Source organism: Bombyx mandarina, chromosome 01 (assembly GCF_030267445.1).
Source record: "Bombyx mandarina strain Sakado chromosome 01, ASM3026744v2".
Lineage (NCBI taxonomy): Eukaryota > Metazoa > Arthropoda > Insecta > Lepidoptera > Bombycidae > Bombyx > Bombyx mandarina.
In genome coordinates this window covers 7533674-7557257 of record NC_143208.1, presented here as the reverse complement: position 1 = coordinate 7557257, position 23584 = coordinate 7533674, and the positions used below count along the sequence as shown (strand labels likewise).

Here is a 23584-nt window from a genome sequence, read left to right as displayed (position 1 = left end):
AGAAATAGGCGGGGCGGTGGTACCTACCCGTGCGGACTCACAAGAGGTCCTACCACCAGTAATTACGCAAATTATAATTTTGCGGGTTTGATTTTTATTACACGATGTTATTCCTTCACCGTGGAAGTCAATCGTGAACAATTGCTAAGAACGTATTTCATTACAAAAATTGGTACCCGCCTGCGGGACTCGAACACCGTTGCATCGCTATATACGAATGCACCGGACGTCTTATCCTTTAGGCCACGACGACTTCAAAGTTGATTAATTTTACGAGTAACTGACATAATAACATACTCATAATTCATTAATATATCGTTCTTTTAATACAAGGACATTTTTGTTAATACCTAATTCCCGTTATAATTAATAAGCAGGTGAACGAAAAATAAATTATCGTTAACATTAGAACGATCATTGTTCCAGTAAATATTTGTTTCGACTATTGAAAAGCACTAGCCGTGTTTTTAATGTTCGCAGAAAGTTAACGATGCGTAGCGACGACATATTGTAACGTTAAACACCATATGCATTTTTAAACGTTCAAAAACTTTGTACAGAAATGTCTGTGAATGTTCTGAGCATTGTGCTATTAAATAAATCGGTGCAGTCAAAACGCCATACATCGGGTTCTGCGAGGAAATTCTCAGTACAATAGAAACGCAGACAATAGCTCAAGTTGTAGCTAAGTGTAGTGTCACGTGTTAACTTGAAAAGATGCACAATATTTCACTTTTAGCGCTCGATGTAATCCTTCGCGTGCAGCTTATCGTTTGCAGGCCTCGGGTATGTTTTAAATGGAAAATGGATCGTTTTTGTAACTATGACATGTTTTATAGTTAACTAGCTGTACCCGTCCGCTTCGCTGGGCATTTAAAATTAACATTATTATTTCTCACCCCCACAAAGATTCTCATCATTAATGCCCCCACAACTGGTGTAGGCAGTCCAACACTCATATAAATATTAGCCTATCCATTAAGTACATGTATTTTCTATATGGATACCGAGTTTCAAGTTAATAGGATGCATGGTTCAGTAGTTATAACGGAACATCCGTAAAAACCACTGTAATACCGGTAATGTTAATCAACGCTACTCCCGCGGTATAAATAGATGTCTGCCTATTCGTACCATACGAGTAGAAAAAAGTTTACGCACAAAAAAAGCAGCTACTTTGAAATAATGAAGAAGCCATGGAGAAAATGAAAAACACAGCAAACTTAATCTAAAACTGGTATGGATCGTATAATCCAGTTGAAGCTAAGAGAAATATATCTCTTTAACAATACCGCACACTCTGGGGATTTCGCAAAGGATCCGTCTATTACCCGTGCGCCTAGGTGTGCTTAGATTATGTCTCTCGGCTGTCTGAAATATGGAAATCGAAAAGATTGAACATACGTTATTATCTCTGGAGAGTGCCGAAGTACTACTGCGTTTGAGTTTCATTGTTTTTTCAATAAGCCGACTTTTCTCGCTAATGTTTTCTCCCACTAAAACCTTTCAGCGTCTAAAGATTTTTTTTAGTTATAAAGTAAACCGGATTTAGTCGACGTGTATGTAGGTTCTAAAATTTTTTTGATGTTTTCTAAGGAAAATTGATGTGTAATTAATTAGTTAGTAGCTCCTACTATTGGATACCGTTCACAACATTAAGATTTCGTGCTATTATCAGCTGTTGAGATACTAAATAATTGCCAAAGAATAAAATTAAATGTAAAAGACCACCATTGGTAACACGATTTCGATAAGCTATGTTTTTTGTTTCATTTATGTTGATGTGAAATATAGTTCCAAATTTCATCGAGCTGTAGTACGGTTATAAGTATGAAATTGCCAATTTGTACTAAAAATTTTTTTTTTTTTTCTTGTCAAGAGGAAATCGCCGGACTTCCGCTCTCCCCTGGGGATGGAGGGTGGAGCATGTTGGAGTCGAACTGACTAAAACCTCCTATCGCTCAATAATCCACGTCCGAACCTCGCATGAGACAGAACTCATGAAAATGCAAAGGGGGGAAAGTGAAGCGCTTAGTGCGGAGCACATCTCTCCCATTAGCCTCCCCCTCAGGACGCCGGACCGGCGGCCGTCGGCGCCACGACCACCAGCACTCTAGGTTGGCAGGCTATCCGGAGCCCGCCTAGATGGCGTCGCTTAGAATGGGTTATCCTATGGAATACCCCCCTGGGTCAGAACCAGCGTTGTTCTTATTATTATCAATGTTGTTATCTATTAAATATTCTTTCATTTCTGTATCAATTCAACAAGGCAACACAAGTTTCAACAGGCGTTTCTTTCTGCAGATTAGTCAAATCATGAGGCATCCATTTTTCCCATCCCATTTTTCATATTTATTTATTTTATTGATTTGACACAAATAAGTCAATATTGTTGGTAAGGTAACGTTAAGCCATGCCGCTAATTCCTGGGTAGTTTGGCTCGGATCGGCTTCCACCATCTATTTCAATTCATTATTATTTACATGTGTGGTCTTCCACGTGGTTCGTTGTTCAAAATGTTCACGTTTAAACCAAAATCGCACAGTGCGTTCATTAGCAGTCCTCTCTCCAAACGCAATATTGATATTGCGAGTTGTTTCTGCAGCGTTAGTTCCGCGTTGGAAATCGTATTCAAAAATCACCCGAATTTTCGAAGTATCTATCTTTCTTGTCTAAGCTGATTAAAAAAAAACAACTGAAAGTCGATTATCGAATGTCGCAGATTTTTTTAAATAAAAACCCCACAGGTACCATTTGAAAAAAGTTTCACTCAAAAATTTCAAACCATAAAGGTTCTCTGTCAATTCGAAGTACCTATTTCAATAGAACGGCAATTTCATACTTTAACCCCTATTATTTTATTAAAATTTCGTTTTTAAATAAATACTAAAAAATAAAGGGTTTTTGTATTAGTCCTCCCACAGTGTTCTAGCCCATAAGACTTAATAAATAATCCTTCTTAATAAAAGAGGCTTTTAATGTTTTTCCAAGTATTAAACAAGGATTTTAAAGTAGTTATTACGTCGTTACATAAAAATAACGTCAGAATATTATCAAGTAAGCCATTATAATCTGGGGATTAATCCGGGACGTGATAGAAACACAAAACAAGGTATAACACTGAACAAGCCCGAAAGTCAACACGGGCGAGCATCCAGATAATTTTTAACTACGTTTAAAAATACTTTTATCCTCCGTATCTCGCAAAAAACTGAACAGTCACGAAAACAAGTCAAACAATAGCAATACGCCGCCTTCGTGAAATATTATTTTAGGCAAAAGCGCTTCAAGCGGTATTTCATAATAATATAGTAACCATACAATTGTTGCTTCCAAGAAAAAGCGTCCTTGTAAATATAGGTTCGAATTTTTTTTCAATATTCATTAATATATAATAAAATGTATACAGTTCATAGGCTATTCTATTCTATTTACAAGCAGATAAAATTGTTTAAATACCTATTAGAAATAAGGGTAATTAAAGCTTTATATTTTGTTGACGCTAATGCACGGAATAAATAATATAATATGGTTTGGTCTCATTATTTAATGTTTAATTATCAAGAAACAAAAGTTGAAGAATTATGGGATGGGTGACCGGCTCGCGTCTAATCGAGCGAGGGCGAGCGTCGTAAATAATAACTTCATACATAAACAATGAAAGCCATCGCTGAACCACGACCTGATCTGGGCGAGGACAATCATTTCATAATTTTCATGAAAATTGATATCGAACATTTTATTTTAGCACCAGCTTTACACTTCCGTTTTTTCCTTGTGTAAATGACGTTTTTGCTAAATTAAAATCTTCGGAAACCAAGTGTAAGATTGTATTCGCTTACAAAAATAATTTCAACTAATACGTGCTACTGTCGAGTTTAAATATATTTTTTTCATTTCATCCTGTATACTTATTTATAGACCCACTTACTTCTCTCCAACTGTTGATTTTTTATATAATTTTAATGTGATAAAATTTATTTTTCCAAATGTTTTATGGGTTTTATTAGATTATTCTGTTCTAACATATTGCGTGTCGTAATGGTATTATAAACAATATGATTAGTATTTATGTCTAAATGTTCATTCTCTGTGCTTGTGCATTCACATGTGTGAAATGCGGATAACAAATGACGGTAACGTTCTGATTGAGATCAAATTTATTGGCTCGCATTCTGAGAACAACCACAGACTAAATCACAATAACGGCATACGGGCTCGGTTCTAACTCAAGTCTGAAGATTACGTGTGTCTGTATAGTGGCATTGTTTGGTACATTCTCCGTGGAGGTTGTCATTGAATTTAATTAAGGGTGCCATTTCTTGTGTGAGTCGCCGCTAAATATGGCATAGTGTACGACGCTTGCTTCTAAACGTTTTAAAGGTTTGTTTTGCTAATGAAAGCGAAGAGGTTTCGTGTTTGATACGTAATTGTTGTTTGAAAGCCTACGTTAAATTTGGGGCGTGCAGAAGCGAAAACACTGGTATAGTGCATAGTGCTGAATGTAGTGGCCAAATGGCCGACAGTTTAAAATTATTGTAGACAGACGCAGGCTTGGCTGTGCTCAGAGCATTGCTAGAACTCGCAAGTGACGATAAACGTTTACCGTTAGAACGGCTATTGGCTCGTCAGTCTATAACAGCAAAAATAAGATCTTCAAAGGAAATATATTCCACAAAGCGATTGTTTGAACGGTTATAGATGATTACAACATAATAATAATGAAAAAAAAAATTGCTCCAATCGGTAACTCAAGTTTCAGTGCAAAAACGTTTTTAGAACGCCTTAATGCTAATCAGAAAGTATTTGAGTGCACACCGAAAGAACAATGGAACGAATATTTTTAATTAAATCGATACGACAAGAATCGGAAGTAAGAAGAATCGAAAAAAAAATGTGTCAATCTTGTCGACGCGAAATGAATTTTGTCAGAAGTAAACCATACTTTGAAATCACGTTTTATTTCGATAAATCAAAACCCAAATGTTATGGAAACGTGAATCGCAATATAATTCTTAAAGCGAAGGCAGATCCGTATAATCAAATTATGTTCCGACGTGTAATTATTTTTATCTAAGAAACGGAGTTTACTGTAATTCGATGTGCAGCACGCGTATAAGGTACCAAGTAAATAAACTCGCTAGCGTATTCGGGACGTATTGTAAACAATATTGAATTTAGTTGTCATCCGCAGTCCCGTAATTATTTTGCTTAGATGGATGAACGAGTTCACGCGGCTTCTGAGCCTAAATATTTACGGAAAACCATGGATATCGCAATATGGATGTCGTTATCTTCCACGAGATATGAGGACGCAATCCCAATTGTGTTAACGGCTGTTTATAGCTGTAACGCGTGACTGCTTCACAGCAGAAAGAGGCGGCGAAGTTTTGAAGTTTTCTAATGAAATACGTACTCAACAAATGTTCACGATTGACTTCCACGGTGAAGGAATAACATCGTCTAATAAAAATCAAACCCGCAAAATTATAATTTGTGTAATGACTGGTGGTAGAACCTCTATTGAGTCCGCACGGATAGGTACCACCGCACTGTGGTGAAGCAGTAATGCGTTTCGGTTTGAAGGGTGGGGCAGCCGTTGTAACTATACTTGAGACCTTAGAACTTATACCGCAAGGTGGGTGGTGCATTTATGTTGTAGATGTCTATGGGCTCCAGTAACGAGTTAACATCAGGTAGGCTGTGAGCTCAACCAATCAGAAATTGGTACAACCAATCACAAATTACAGCTCGTATTTTCGTACTCATGTATTGAACGTTGCTACTCATCTTGAAAGTTGAAGTCAAATTGAACAACTTTAAGCAGAAACGCATGACGTTTTCGGTCAGAATTAGTTGCATACCCGTGTCCATAATACAGTACATAACGTCTTCAATTAGGACTAGAGTTGATGTGGTCAAATTGTACGTAGGTAGACTTGTCTTTGTCACGTCTTTGATTACTCAATTAAAATCGTGCACTTACTGTAAGCTCTAAGAAAATTATTTCTTTGTTATGAAGAATTCATTTTATTATGAACTTACTTTGATTCCACAATAAACAAAGAAGATCTCGAGTTAAATGAAAAGTAACATTTTTAATTAAGACACTATAAAGAATTCTTAACTTTCATTTGAGCCATTGAAACCTATTTCGCATTTCATTTTAACTTTGGAACTCACTAAAGGTATCAAAATTCAAATCTTTATATTATTATACTTTCTTAGTTATTGCATAGATCGGTGAACGCGTTGTTCTAAGTGGTTATTGGAGCTCATAGGCATCTCCAAGTCAGTGCCGCCATGACGTTGTAGTGTCTCTTGTAACGGATGCGTATAGTAATAATTATACATAAAATCATAGTAAAATTATAAGGCTTCTCAAATTATTGAACTCGTATTTCATGGTATCTTCATAAATATCTTAAGAAACGTTGAGAACTATTGAGTAAAGCTGGAGAATCCCAGGTGGTCATACTGCAATGTGCAAAGTCGGGCAAAGGCGTTCAAATTTTTAAAAAAACGACCCTGTATATTTAGTTATTAGAATAAAAATTAGCTTTGTAAAATTATAAAAACGTTGTAATAGGTACCGAAAACAGAACGATGAGCTCGAACTTAACAATTTTGAATACTTTGAAAAATTCTTAAAATCGTTACTGTTTTAATAAAAAAGAACGAGTTATTAAGCGATTTGAATACGATTCAATCGATATTAGTGTAATTTTCATGTACTCGAAAAATAATCGAAATAGTTTTCACGAGTTCATGCTAGATGCTTTACAGAGCTTAACAATCAACTTTTGCAATATTTTAAAAGATTTAAAGAAAAATAAACGTAGAGTGAACCACAAATAAAATTCATCCTTTGTACGTGTCTAATGGTATTAAGAGGGGACACAGATTAATCATATTAATCCATTATATTGTGATAGGAATATGATACATACTTATAAACGAAAGACTTTATTAAGCTATTGCATAGCTTTTACCGCGGGTTTTGAGTGCGGCAACCGAATCAAGAAATTCCGTAACGAAAATAAAAGCGAACATCCGCCACTCTGCCTACCATGTAGCTCGCGTTCAACATATTCACACTTTGCGCTTGTGTAGTGTTTGTGAATAAGCGCGTGGCGTGACGTCGCACTGCATGCGCATCATGAAGAGTCTGCCCATCTTTCTCTCGCGCGGTCTAGCTTACGAGTGTGAAGGGAACAGTTAATGTTTTAGCTTTTGTTAATGTTTATAAATATAGCGTGGTCTTATTTTGTTATTGTTTTAATATTAAATTATTATTATTGTCTAATTAGAATTGCATAAGTTGATAAAAAATGCTATGCAATAGTTTTACCGTGGCAGTCCCCGAGTGCCACGCGTGATTTTATTTTTATTTTTAAATCTACAAAATCGTCGTCGTCATGCCCTACAGGATATCTGGTGCATACGTACCTTGCGATGTAGTAGTGTTCGAATCCCGCAGGCAGGTACCAATTTTTCTAATGAAATACGTACTTAATAAATATTAACGGTTGACTTCCACGGTAAAGGAATAACATTGTGTAATAAAAATCAAACCCGCAAAATTATAATTTGCGTAATTACTGGTGGGAGAACGTCTTGTGAGTCCACACGGGTAGGTACCACCAGCCTATTGGAAGCAGTAATGCGTTTCGATTTGAAGGGTGAGACAGACGTTGTACTGTAAAAAAAAATCTGAGATCTTAGAACTCATATCAGGGTAGGTGCCGGCATTTAGGTTGTAGATGTCTATAGGCTAACCACTTACCATATATACCACGGTAACAACACAATAGGTTATCCTTCATGTCTGTTACGATCTTATTTCACCTAAAACAGTTGATATGTTATCATCGATTACGCAAATGCCATTAACACGAATAGCTTAAGGCAAACGTTACAATAACGAGTTACAAAACGTATAAATTATGACTACATCGATAATTTTTCTCTCGTATCCTCATTTTTCCTGTACTAATATCGCTTTTGTGGGCCAAGACATATCTATTTGAGATTATGGAGCGAAAACGAATATAGAAGAAATCCATTCAGTCAGATATGTCCTTATTCATCGTAGCATTGAATGAGGACATGGCAGCTCTGAGTATCGAATTTCGCGACCAGGATTTAGTGTGTTAGTTCACTTTTGTTACACGACATAACTATGAATTGTAATAATGAATAGAGCACACGGTTTTTTTTTTGCTGATTTGTATTGTGTATTTTTTCCGTTTACATCATAAATATGTACATTGTAATGAAATTCAAAATTGAATACGATCCAATCGATTCACCGCTGACTTGATTGTTTCAACTTGCATCCAGTGTTTGTTCCTCTGTAGTTTATACGAATTCCGAACTAACCAAGGACTCCAGTACAAGTGCTCTAAACTACCACAAAGTATCTAATATTGAAACGCAACTACAGACAAGACAGTGAGAATATTCTAAACAAGAACACTTTAGAGTTTCCACGATGGTATAGCAATTAGACAATAGGATCGTTGTATTAAATGGTAAGGTTGCAAAATTGCGCTACTAGTCATTTTAAGATTCTATAATGTTTATTGTTAATTAGCTCACACATAGAGCAATGTATATTAAAACAATCATTGAAGACGTCATCGAACATTATTCATCCTGGTTATGTGTACAAAATATATTGTTAATTCAATCATTCATTTCGCAGCCGTAATAGTATAAAGAATGGTTTCCAAAGTCTAAACGGCAATGACTCACCACCTTACCTTAAACGAAAAGCATATCACTGGTGGTAGGACCTCTTGTGAGTCCGCACGGGTAGGTACCACCACCCCGCCTATTTCTGCCGTGAAGCAGTAATGCGTTTCGGTTTGAAGGGTGGGGTAGCCGTTCTAACTATACTGAGACCTTAGAACTTATATCTCAAGGTGGGTGGCGCATTTACATTGTAGATGTCTATGGGCTCCAGTAACCACTTAACACCAGGTGGGCTGTGAGCTCGTCCACCCATCTAAGCAATAAAAAAAAAACTAAGCCAAGCTTATACAGCAATGTACTTAGTTATTTTGATTATCTTTAAATGCAAACGAACATTTTCATATTTCGTATTGCGGTAATGTAATGCAAAGGAATCCACCAGTTGTGTTCGCAATCCCTCGAGCTTTCGCGCTTCAGCTAATTTTCAACTGTGGAAGGTGCGTTGAAAATGGGAAACGCTAAAACAAGAACCAAAAAATTTACAACTTGTATTTTTCGAGAGCTGTTCTCATACATGGTGTGTAATGGGTAATTCGCCCGGGATACGTTGTTGGATTGGACGATAGGGTAAGCTGATGGCCTTTTTATGAGGAGGCCCGTATCTAAAGTAATATAATAATATGAAGGCAATGAAAAAAATAGAAGACGACAACTATATTATACTATTTTGAGACATTCATAGACACCGACAGCCACTTATCTATAGCCGGACCGCGAATTTGTTTGCTATCAAGAAAGTGTAACGAATCGACAATTTACTTATTTAATAGGTCATTAAACTAATTATAGATTTTTGTTAGGCTAAACTTTTCGAATACTTAGAATATTTCTTAAAATATTAATTGATTAATGTATGGTCAAAACAATTTGTTTACGTAAGTAGAATCGTTTTTTGAAAGCAATAATCTTGTCTTTTGTACATTTGAGCAGTTTATTACACAATGTAAATTATAATAATCAATTAATTAAAAAGTACACCGCAGGTTTCATCTTCCGACTAAAATGATTGTTATAGCTCGCAAGGGAGCCATCGTACGGGTAATAAGCATATCTCGAAAAAGAAACTGTACTGAAAACCTTTAGTGCGCAATGTAATTTTAATTTATGAGGAGCTTAAACATTTTATGAGGGTAAAATAATTATTAATTGTTAGATAAATACTACTCTTTAGTTTTAAAGACGAATTCTTTAACCATTTTTGACGTGACAACGTCTTATAATTCGATGGAGCCGGCTGCACGCACGAAAAAACATAACTCATGCGGCGCTACCTCGCTCTGAGGCGTTCCATTTAAGGCTTGAAGTGCAAGTGAGAGCGCGCAACGAGCGACAAATAGGCACAATCGGCCTCTGCGTTCGGCAGCGTTCGACATCTGTCTCTCTCCTACTTGAGTGAGCGATGCATCCACGTAGACAGCTGCTATACAATAATACATTTACATGTTTTCGTCAAGTATGAAGTTGAGTGAAAAGTGAATGTGGTGTGAATTGTTTACAGCAACGATAATTGAAAAATGAAACCATTCCATCAGTATTTTCTTATGACGTTGTCAGGTTCAACTATCGTCAGTAAGCCGACTTTACGGACAACCAATTTTTTTAGTCATTAATGAGCTATCAATGAAATAAAAATAGCTCGACTGTATGTAAAGCTCACTTATTTATTATTTCGCTCAAACGTGCTTCAAATCTTTCATCTTATGAATACAACTTGCAATACAGCACGCAACGAAACTCCGCAACGAATCTAACATTGGACGGTTAGAAATTAATGTTTTTAATTTTACAAAAACGCATTTCACGAGAATGTCAACATAAATCCATCAGGCAGGCAAAAATATGATTTTAGCTCGGGCCGCACGGCGACCGGTGGATTTAAAATAAGACCACGTCAAAGGAGAAATGATGGGTGTTCCGCACCATACACTGGATAAAATTGCTCTTATGTGACAGACCCACGCCGCAGACAATAAGTTATCCGCTACTATGCTAGCACCCGAGTATTAAATAAGGGCGCTATCGTTTTCATTCGATACGACACATTGTTTTGTATGAGTCAGTACTGTCTGTATTTTCTGTGAGATTTCTGTTCTGTGAGCTCGTTCACCAACCAAAGCAATAAAAAGAAATCACTTCACGATAAAAATAGACAGGGTGATTGATGGTAATTACTTGCACGGGCTCACAACCATAACCTACCACTAGTTCGATTTTTATTAAATGTATAATAATATTAAAAGCGCGTATTTCATTAGAAAAATCGGTACCTGCCTGCTGAATTCGCATACTGACATCGTGGTATCGCTCGTTACGTATACCCATCTCATCCTGTAGGCCACAACTACTTCTTCTTTAGCTTTTGTGATTGTGCATTCTAAAGATACAATATGGATAGAAACGATATCTTTTACGATCCATAAACTATTCAGTGAGCGACGCAATTTCGAACCTTTCAATTCCTAAAATAAATAATTAGCACAATACAAAATTTAATAAGTTTGAGGCTACACAACGGAGTTTCCGTAAAAACGAAATGTAAATAAAATGAAAAAGGTCAAACGCGGGAATTAACGACCCGCCGAAGGGTTCCAGCTTTGAATTAATTATCTTTATCAACGAGATTATACATTTTTCTACTTTTTTCTCGCTGGCTTCGGAATGTTTCTGAAATTAAAATACTAGCTAAGATTTCTTCGGTAAGCATTTTTAGTCTAGCTGTCACAGATTTTAGACAGCTAAAGTATACTTTAAAATATTTGTTAATCTTGCTCTCGGATCAAAAAACTATATTGACACTCATCAATACTGTTTTTTGACTGGTTGGCTGGATGGGCAAAGGATCGGGTGCGAAAGTGACTCTCCTATTAAACAATAAAGTATTTTTTCCCGAAAATCTAATATGTGATGTTATTAAAATGAATTAAATGATTTCTAGTGATCTATGCCAAGCTCTCAGATTAAGAGAAATAATATTTTTCGTGGTTGGTTTCCTTGTTCTCTATACGTTCATGCGACTTTGCAGAGCTATTTTCGGCTAAGTTTATGTGGTATATATAGTACCATCAACGTAAAATAGAGGCGTGTACGTAATATCAACAAATGGATGCATTTCAATATACTCAGCGTCTGTCACAGCTAGGCGTGCCCGTGAGCCTTCTAGTATCATGTACAAACTTGTTGTTCAAATACAATCCACTAGATTCGTCTGAAACAAGCTCCAACTTTTTCCGACTCATTAATCTTTCCCCACTCATTTATCGTCCGCACGTGTCGCAGTTAGTAGGAATCTTGTACGGTCAGCAACACAGCTGATTACGGCTATATGTCAAAACCTTTTACGCTACGTTTGTGAGCGTCGTTTCGACGTTACTTTTCAAGTTATAACAATTTACCGATGCTCAGGGACGCACGCCAATCTTGGTAATTGATTCAATCTTTCAGAAATTTCAGTAAAAATCAGTTCTTCTTTGGTAGAACTTGTTCGTAGTTGGTAGAACTTGATTACCATAGAAAACATGTTGATGCTTGAAAGGCAAAAGTGACTAAGTGACAATAACTGCTTTGTACATAAATGATAGGCAATAACCTTATTCGATGCGCAAAAAAATATATATTTCTAGGTCTACTAAAATCATTTCTATCCTACAGCTACTAGCTAGATTCTACTACAGCTGGATTCGTTAAAATAATTTTTTTTTTCAGGTATTTCAACTTTAAATTAGTCTACTGTAAAGTTCACGCATTGTCGCTTAGTCACGTTTGCCTTTCAAGCGTCGATGTGATTATCTCTCTGGTGAACTCTTGTATTATTTATTAAAATTTGTAAATAGCCCGTAGGCATAATATTCGGACAGATTTGAAGCTACGAAATTAAACTATATCACCGTTTTATTTGGATAATATAATATCGCCGGGATTTAATTAAGCAATCGGCACGGTTCATTACAATACCATTCAGGCCGATCGTACAAATGGTCCATTAAATTCCGTGCAAACTGGTATAAGACTCCCACTGTATCGGCGCTGAGTCGTGGATAGGTGCGCGGTCAGATAAAACGTTGCTCAATGTATTTTGGCACCTAAAATAAAGGTTGCTGACCTCGGACATTACTAAACTATACTAGGTATACACTAGTATTTGAAGGTATGAGTCAAGCAGAGGTAGTCAAGATATGCTAAATACGAAAACAGTTAGATCTCTTATTTTTCTCATCTACAAAGTTCACTGATACGGGTCGTAGATAAGCGCCGGTCATTGACCTATGTCTTTGCAGTAATGAAGAAAATCTTATTAAGATATGCATTCAAGATAATAATTGAATTATGAAAATCGCTTTTATTGAATTTTTTTTTGCAGATAATCTTAATTTTGAGTTAAGATAAAAATGTTATAGGTACATTCAAATATGTTTTGCAATGGAAGGGTGAAGATTAAGTTTTCACAATAGTCTTATAAAAGTGAAAGAAATCTTTTGTTGCTATTATAAAAGCGGAATCTTTACGTATTTTTTTCTTTATTTCAGTTTTGCGAAGTACGTTTTCCTCTTTCATTCAGCCGTATTAGATTAAGAACGTATAAATACGTTATGTATGGACTCTTCATTTTTTCAAATAAAATTCTTTTTTTCAAGTTACTATGTTAGTAATTAAGAATCCATTAGTTATTTTATTAAAAAATAAATGGTGGGCGTGCAAAATTGGTGCAAGTGAAAGAAGTGAAACTTTTTTTCCGGTGTGTAATATTGTGGTTTATATCATTTTTCATCCTTAAATCATATTTATCTTGTAATATGTGTGTAATATGTGTATAAGAGATAAGGCCTTGCTCGCTTTCTCCCTTATCGCAATTAAAATGCGGTACTTACCGGTCCATCAGGCGTATATTACTATTTTTGTGTTATTATAATAATGTAATCTTAGTGGTATGTTTGTCATAATTCATTAAGGAAAATAGCAGACTTGGGGACTTGAGCTTTTGAGGTAAGCAGGGAAATTCTCCTTGACATTTCTATGGGCTCCGACAACCGCCTTGTATAAAGTGAGCCTCGTATAAGGACGTTATGAGTGAGAATTGAGTCTTGCATAAAATAGAATTTTACTTTATTATTTTATTTCTTATGTTAATTTTAATCAGCACACTCTCTTAAATGTAAGTAACACAATGGAATACGTAATATTTATACACAATTACATATCTATATATTAATACGTGAAGCAAAAACTTTGTATCCCTTTTTACGAAAATTGCGCGGACGGAGGAGTATGAAATTTTCCACACTTATAGAGAATACAGAGAAGAAGTGCACAATGCTAATATTTTTTTAAAATAATGCACAAAATATACATTAAATCAATAAAGAAAACATTACACACACTACATACCATGTATTTGACGCACACACGCATGCATATTATTTATTAATGTCAAACCTTTGTTCTTGACGTCTGTGATCTAATTGAGATTAAATAAAATATTGTTTGTCTTTATTAATTTGACAAAATTTGTGATTATAAAAAATAGTCTTTGAAAATAGAATCATAATAGTGAATCATAATACAAACTTACAATTTCAATTAATTATAGTCGAATTTCGACTACTGCGGGATCACTAATAATTCTTAAAATACAATTATACGTGTTTGTTTGTTTGTGATTTACGATTTAATTGTTAATCTGACATGCTTCAAACTTATTAATACGAGTAGTTTTGATTGTCACTTTAGGGATGGCTTTAGCATAGCCACTGTTAACGTATGATAGGCGTTGTGCTAGTTTCGAATTGATAGATATCATGATATAGGGATAGTAATAGTATCATAGTTATCATATCATAATATAGGGATAGTGATAGATATCATAATATAGGGATAGTAAGCACAGCTGTGGTTTAAGTTCGTATTAATTTTGAATGTGAACATTAAAACGGTCTCAATAAAAATAAAGATGTCCTATTATTAGAAATCTTACGAATGTAATAGCACCTGAGAATTTAGAGTACGTGCTATTTCGCATATTATTGAAGATTCAAGCAAATTAAATAAATTCTTTTGTTTTAGTTTTCTGTTGATCTAGGTGCTTCACATCAAGAGGAAGTAGGCAGGTGATATTCCAAAAAAAAATACGCCTCTATTTTCTAAGGTACGCTAGAACGGCTCTTGAAGTGGATGATGAAAGATTTTTAGGTATTAATCTCACGCTTGAAAAATAGGATCGAGGATTGGAGTGTTCACAAGCAGTTTTGACCTCTATTGCCTCTGTGCGTCACCATATATTAATGGAGATAGAATATTTTCATCTCGTGTACCACATTATAATGTCATTGTTCCGTTTTTATTCAGCCGTGAGTGAATCTGTTGAATAATTGAATAGTTGTGCTATATGGTCTGTTGCTTGCAGTTAAATTCGAAGTTCAATGAATAGCACATAATTTTTTGGTTTCGATAAAGTTTGTTGGCTAAAATTGCAAATTGATAGATACGTGATTACCTTTTTTATTTTATTTTTCAAAAAATTTCAAACACAATTTTTTTTTTTTTTTTATTGCTTAGATTGGTGGACGAGTTCACAGCCCATCTGGTGTTAAGTGGTTACTGGAGCCCATAAGCATCTACAACGAAATGCGCCACCCACTTTGAGATATAAGTTCTAAGGTCTCAGTATGGTTACAACGGCTGCCCCACCCTTCAAACCGAAACGCATTACTGCTTCATGGCAGAAATAGGCAGGGTGGTGGTACCTACCCGTGCAGACTCACAAGATTTCCTAACGCCAATAGAGCTACTGTTGTTGTGAAGTATCATGTATATTGATGAACTATAAGTGCGGAGTTGTGTCGCAAAAATTAGTTTTATTCACATCTGCATTTCTTGAATTCAACCATGTGCTACGAGTATAAACCCGTAAACAATCCTGCTTATTTTTTACGGCGAAGCATTAATTTGTTGTTATACAATTAAGAGTTCAAGATTATGTATTAGGGTTGGTAGCGGTTTTCACGTTGTGATATCAACGGGCCTCCGTGACGGTTGACATCTGGTATGCCATAACTTCGTTCATCAATCTACGGAACAAAAAATAAATATAAAAAGTAGGCAAGGTGCTAATCTGGCTCTCTCTACTAAAAACAATCAAGGAAGCCCTCCGAATAAGCGTATTACAATATTGTTAAATTGGAAGTAATCTCAGCGTAATATCGCAAAGTATAAGTCCACCGGTCCATTAGTTATAGTTCGAGCTAGATTTAATCCTTGCCAAACCGACAACTTTGGTAAGTGCCTCCGAACACGCTTCGTCATACGTAGAGGCATCCGACATTTATCACTTACCGGTTTTATACATAGTACAAGTTTTCCGTCCGCAGATTCGCCTGTATAGGTCACGATTCTACTAAAAATTTGGCCAGCGTTATCCGTTGCGAACGAAAATAGTTTTGTTTTTTAACGTAGCAACGTAATAACTCTGCCTCTTTGTTCAAAATATTTACAAATCACATAAAAATACTATCGTTTATCGCTCTATTTGTCGAAACCGAGGCAAAACTTACATTGAATTAGACATTATTTTTGGAATCACTTTCAAGATTTTATTTCAAATACTTGTTTATTTCTGTATTCTGTGAACTAAAATAGCTTTATGAACTTTTATATGTATAGTTTTCTTTACCGCACCTTCTATCGTTATCTATTTTTGTATACATCTCAAAAAAAATTTCTACTTATTTACTGGTAGCCTAAGAGGCTATTCCAGCTACGCCTATTTTGCTTTGATACAGGCCTTTAATCTGTTTGCTCAAAAAAAGATGTGTGGTGTCGTGGGACACCGGATAGGAACCAAGTTCCTTATTATAAAAATATTAATTTTAAGTTCTATTCGAGGTATAAAGAAAATAAAACTGGAGGTTTCGCAACATCCCACGGTCATTCGGTAACGTGCGAACTTATTGTGGTACACTTCATTCACGGCTGTTTGCATAAGAGTTAGTGTATTGCGCAAACGAACGCTCCGAGATCGTGGTCAATGAATGATAAAAAAATATGTTATTTTTTGTACGTTATCACAAAGTTAAGTCTTACACTGTGTGCATTACTAATAGCAATGGAAGTTGTATACTGAAAACATTTTGCTACTTTACATGTCATTTGCTTCACCTTGGTTCGTTGAAACTAGCCGCCAACTTTTCAGATGAGAGAAATACATATTATATTAACAGGAATACTTAGTCGACTGAAAACTCACTCGAAAATGAAAACTCAATGAAGATAAAATTAAATATGTGATCCAAAAAACAAGCTACTAAAATATACAAGGCTTTACGGCGCTTAAAGTTGTCGTAAAGGAACCAAAAGATAATAGAACCAAGGATAATTATCATCATCGTCAGCCTACACAGGTTGTTTGCCGCAAATAGTAAAAGTGTAGGATGTAGAAAATAAACAAATCGTATTTAGAGAAACATGCATTAAAATAAACTAATAATAATAATAATCGCAAAGTCTACTTATTCGATTTTGATCATAAGCCTGACTCAAAATAATGTTGGTTGTACTCAAAAAACCATCTAATTTGCTACCAATAATAATGTACAAACCAATAATAATGAAACAACAATAATCGACGCTTTAGTTTTTTTTATCAAGGATATCGTAAACGCTATGGTCAAGCGAAAGCCACTGATGTGCCTTTTGTGTTCAAGAACGTTCATCCCACGTGTCGACTTCATTTTTAATTCAGTTACTTCGCGTATTTAAACCAAGTTAATGAACACTTTTCTTAGTCTTCCCTTTTCGAAAGTGTTTCCATTATAAATTGACTTGTAATTAGCTTTATTTTTTTAATATGTAGACTGGTTGACAAATACAAGCCCCACTGATGTTTAGTGGTCACGGGAACCCATAGACGTCATATGTGTATGCTGCCACACATTTTAACTTAATATGAGGCTTAAACCTCAATTGTGAAATATAGCTGATCTCCCAGCTCTTCAAACTGGAAGCATTGCTGATTCGCGGTAGAAATAAGTAGGGTGGTACCTGATATCATCTACTTGTGCCGATATTCGTTGCCACCAGTATATTTACGGCCCACCAAAAGCCCATAAAGTTGGCCACTTTCAGTAGAAAAAAGCGAAGAAAGCTTTTATAACATTAAACGTTTCGCGGTCAAATTAAAGATATGTACGTACAAAAGTAAGTAGTTCGTTAGAAGATTGAACATTTTTTTTTTTTTTTATTTGATTCGATAAACATCAAATTCATTCTTCAAAAATATTAAATATTATCGTTGCTTAATGAAACATGCAAAACAGCGACAGTGATATTAAATAATGTACACAATAAAATATTATAATTATGCTGTCAGTAGAGTAGTAGGTACTTACTAGGTAGGTAGGCTACTGGTGGTAGGATCTCTTGTGAGTCCGCACGGGTAGGTACCAGCACCCCGGCTATTTTTGCCGTGAAGCAGTAATGCGTTTCGGTTTGAAGGGTGGGGTAGCCGTTGTAACTATACTGAGACCTTAGAACTTATATCTCAAGGTGTGTGGCGCATTTACGTTGTAGATGTCTATGGGCTCCAGTAACCACTTAAGACCAGGTGGGATTTGAGCTCTTCCACATATCTCTAAGCAATAAAAAAAAAAAAGTAGCTATCCATCCTATATTTGAAACAACTAGTCTGTAGTAAGTAGTATATAGTAGAGCAAAGATAAACTTATATTTGCTAGAAGCTTCTAATAAGCCCTCGCACGAGGTATTAGAAAAATATTAGTATAGATAGCTTTTCTGCGGGTATCTTCTTCGCGAAGGTAAGATCTGTTTACATTTACTTTAGTATACTGTGTAAAGACTTTCAATCACTAAGACAACAGTTTACCATCGGAGCCCATCCCTTTGTCATGATTGATGTGTAGTAAACGTGGCAGTGGTTTAAAATGATAGTGATCTGAATGATAGTAATCTTCTTTTTTTATAATCAAAGTAATATGAAATTGTTTTTTTTTTGTTGTAGCAACAACCCAATCTCACGGCAGAGCCAGCCGCTATGCCAATACAGTTCCAATTGATGGAACGGACTACAGAACGGATTCTGGATTTATGTGATTTCTAGCAATAACAGTAGTTAAAACAGTAAGGGCCCAGAAATAGGATGGAAGGCTAGGAATTAGGGGAGAATAGTGCTATTATAGGCACTAAGATGATCAGGAAACATTCTTAGCTGGAAGTGACCACTTTTAGCAGACATCATATTCCCTACAATAACAAAATCCAATTTTGTATTCAAAATCTTCAACCGAAAGAGTATTGAGATTGGACTTCAAACCATGATCTATTGATTATTAGGTCCTGCCTATGTTCATAGGCCTGCATTTTCGAAAATAGAACAATACTGTAAAGCTCATTTCGATGATTGAAATCGTTGAGCGAAATTGAATTTCAATTATTTTCCTCAAGGCGGGTGGTTTATCGAGGTAGTAAACAAAAAGTTTTTTGTTATGACTCCTTATTGCCATTCACAAACACGAAATTAACATTTCCGATCGAAGCTGTCAACGAGACATGACAGAAGCCATCTTGTTTTTTTTTTAATTTGTTGTATTTATTTTGAATTATATAATAATATATTCTTAAATACAATTTCGAATGACACGAATAGAAAAAGTGCTTTTTTACGATTGTAAATAGACAGATGAGTCTGACCAGTGCTAAATGGTTAGTGGAGCTAATGTTCATAAAATTACAACAACTCAAATTTTTTTTATTGCTTACATGGAAGCACGAGCTCACAGCCCACCTAGTGGTAAGTGGTTACAGGAGCCCATAGACATCTACAACGTAAACGCATTACGGGTCTCAGTATACTTACAGCGGCTACCCCACCCTTCAAACCGAAACGCATTACGCATAGTTATGTGTTAGATTTTTTTTTTTTATGTTTCTAACATAGATTATAAGTAATTATTACTAACAAAATGTTATGGTTTAAAAAAAAAAAAAGAACTGAAATAAAGTGTTAATAATAATAATAATAATTACTGTTTCACGGCAAAAATAGGCGGGGTGGTGGTACCTACCCGTGCGGACTCACAAGAGGTCCTACCACCTGTAAATTGACCCTGTTGATATTGAATGGTCGTCTAACTCAACGCGCGATAGAAATAGGCGGGACAATGAAACTTGCTTCTCCTTATTTAAAAAAAAAAGCAGATATTATTGGATTTTCATTACATCAAAAGCAATTGAAATTTCCATATCACGTTTCAAATTCGCAAAATGTACATGATCATGTACACGAACAGGCACTAGGGGTAGGGCGTTTTGTAAATCCACACGGATAGGTTCCACCACCATACCTATTTCTGCTGCGAAGCAGTAATGCCTTCCCCTTTGAAGGGTGGGGCAGCCGTTATACTATAGAACTGAGTCGTAGAAATCAAATCTCAAGCGGCATTTACGTTCTTGATATATTAGCGCTTAATACCAGGTGAGTCGTGAGCTCATTCACCCGTCTAAGCTATAAAAATTCAACTTCACGATCTACGACCGTACTAAGCGAGTGTCGTTCTCTATTAGACACACAAAACAAGTAATAATTAAATTAAAAATAACATATTGATTTGCAATTATTATTCCTTTTACTGAATTTTAATCATAATTCATTTGCATGTGTATTATTTGTAAAAAATGACTATAAGCCCTATTGCCATAGAAGATCTCGACAGCTGTCAATTACATTGAAGTTGAAGACTGTGGGCGCCAAATTGTTACAAGAATTACAGCGCTGTTATTAATACGAGTGGGTTAGTTAAACGCCCAACTGCTTTGCGGTATCTAGCTCAAATCACTCTTCCACAGTGTAATGAATGCTAAAAAACTTAGATGTTAAATTTAATTAATTTCTTCAAGGTTCGAATAAAATAAAAAGTGCCTGTCTGAACAGAACAATTGTAGACATACAGGTACACTCTAATTTGAACCGCGCATGAAATCAATATGGAGAAGTTTTTCAAGATTTAGATTGTTTTGAGGTAAATATAATATGATTTGATACGATCCCTCAGTGTCTAATACATTTGTTGAAAAATAAATGAAGAAAACAAATGGTTCTAAATTGTTGTTGAAATTTATTAATTTCCCAACATGAATTTTTACTCTTGATTCACTAAATTTGACTAAAAAGTTAACGAAAATTAATTATTGGCTTCTTTTTTTATTGCTTAGGTGTGTGGACGAGCTCACAGCCCACCTGGTGTTAAGTGGTTACTGGAGCCCATAGACATCTACAACGTAAATGCGCCACACACCTTGAGATATAAGTTCTAAGGTGTTAGTATAGTCAGGCTAAAATACAAGTGGATGAAATATATTATTATACTGGCTACAGTCAGAAGACTTATTGAATATACAAACTATAAACTGCATTAATTGAATTTTAACTCATGACAATCACTCGAATTAATATATTCTCGTAGCTTTTAGAACAAGATCACAATATTATGTGATCCTTAAGCTTAAGATCTTCGAATTGAACAGTAAAAAATTGAGTCACAATTTCATTATTATTTTTCTAGGTAAATTGCACTAAGCTTTACGAAGATTTATTATTCAAAGCTTTTTAATTCAAATCTTTAAGCTGTCGGTTACAAATAATTCCGAATTTGATAGTAATACCCATCAGGAAAGTTATAGTTACGGCTGAAATACATTTATTTCTTTTAGTTTATAATACAAGAAAGATAAAATTAGATTTTAGGTAAGATACAAAATATATACTTTTAATTACGAGGAACTTTTTTTTTAAAATATCCTCAGTTCTTGAGTTTTAAAACTTATCATCTTTAAATTAAAAATATGTTAAACGTGATAGTAGTTGTCGATCGTAGAGTGAAGTTATGTTTTAATTGCGGAAAAGTTATTAGAGAAAATCTAAACAGTATTCATGAATATGATTATACTTTAAGATGTTTTTAAAAAAGGTACTCACCAATAGGAATTTTTTCAGCTCGCACTCTCATACATCTTAAGTCGATCAAAGTCAAAATAACGTAAAAGGTCACAATTTTATTGAATTTAAACATGACTGCAATAATTAATTAAATCACAACTGTTTAAATTTTAAAACTGATAAAATTCACATTTTGTGCATCGGAGTCCTCACAAGGTACGCGTGGCTGTTGAGTAAATTTACGTAGAGGGAAAGTTGACGACGAGCAAGTTGGCAGAGCGGCTGCTCTCGCTGTAGTCGGCGTACGACTGGCGTTGGCTCTATGGACCTCACGCCCGCCCTGCCCAGCACCCTTAGCCGCCCTCGACATCCTCTTTTCTACACGATACGCACGACTTATTTTATTACTTTTATTTTTCTTTAATAATCTTGCTTAATGGTCTATTTCGTTGCTCGATGAAACTTCTTAAATTTCCTTTTCGAATACTCACTTTAGAAAGTTCACGCTGGTGACTTTTAGGAGAAACTGAAGTTTCAGAGTCCGTTTTGCATTAAAATCGTGCATTTACTTATATTAACACTTAGTATTTTTGTAACGCGACTTTTATGACTAAAATATTATTTGACATTACAAACGTGTTATTTTTTACATATTATTATGTATCAAGCTTAAAAAGACAGAAAAACTATAAGAAAAACCCCTAAACATTTATTTTCTTGTGTGTTAAAAGTGATTAATAATTTATTGTTTGTGTAATTTCTATTTTTTTTATTTGAGCGCTCAACAAAAGCACCAACTAAAAGCTCATAGTGAAACTTGCAATCGAAAAAAGTATATTTGGAGTCATATTTAGAGACCGTTGTAGGCAAGGTTAGGTTGTTTTGTTTTTTAAATGGCTGGATATGATTAGGGGCGGTATTAATGTGGAAACTGTCTTTAAATAAGATAATTTTTATGAAAACGGATAAAGTATCAAATGATGCGGGGTCCATTGGAAATAGACATATGTACTTATACTTAGTGCCAAATGGTACTTAAATATGGAAAGAGGAGAAAGGACAGACTAACGAAGAAATAAACAAAATATAAATGCATAATAAATGGCCGAGCGCGTGGATGGGCCGTGCTGAATGGTAAACTCCCGAAAAGTCCCAAAAACGACTTAAGAGTTACTTATAAAATATTTTCGACGGAAGATTGAATGAAACAAAACCGTCAAAGACCAAAATGGCTTTCAGTGATACTAATTTTTTAGGAATACTGACACACACTGAAAGCATTCTTATAGACATACAAGAGGCAGAAGGTATGATTTAGTGAGAATGGATAGTAGGGAAAAACTAAATTTGTAGGCACTACAAGTTGTCATACATTACCGCAATGCTATTATTTATAATCAGCTGACACTTTAATGTTTCCAGTGTCGTACAGAGCGTTAGCTTTAGATTGCGGATTCACAAAATCAGATTTAGTTATTATTAAATCTGATTACCGTATCACATCACTGTTGTGAAGTACTATTTGTGACACTGCCTTTTATTAAACATATGTACACGTACGAATGAGTTCGAGATTTAAAAAATGTAAAGTTAATAGCGATTAGCAATGTATGTATTAGTAATGTATCTCTGGGCCGATTTTTCGATCGAAGTCAGTAACTTTTTGAGAGATATTTAGTATTCCAAGTGGCATTGGTGAAGCAAGGTGTACTTCCGACATCCATGAGAGAAAAATAATTCAAAAGTTTATTTATTAGGTATTTTGTATTGGCAACATTGAATGGCGGCCTGCTAGGAGTTATTATTAAAACCACCAATGACTCTTCTTTCTTCTACTCCCTAATAAATAAAATATATGAATCTAAACGTCATCGTCAAATATATTGA

The 23584-nt window shown here is 35.1% G+C and overlaps 1 protein-coding gene across 1 annotated transcript in view; it reads right to left on the bottom strand.

Annotated features, from left to right (window-relative positions):
• Positions 1 to 22018, bottom strand: part of LOC114244525 (glutamate receptor 1) — a 161174-nt gene extending 139156 nt beyond the window's left edge. The window contains exon 1 of the mRNA XM_089728562.1: positions 21737 to 22018. Coding sequence (XP_089584688.1) covers positions 21737 to 21830 — 94 coding nt within the window. The 5' untranslated portion in view covers positions 21831 to 22018. The remainder of the gene's footprint in view (positions 1 to 21736) is intronic.
• Between the last annotated feature and the right edge of the window lie 1566 nt (positions 22019 to 23584).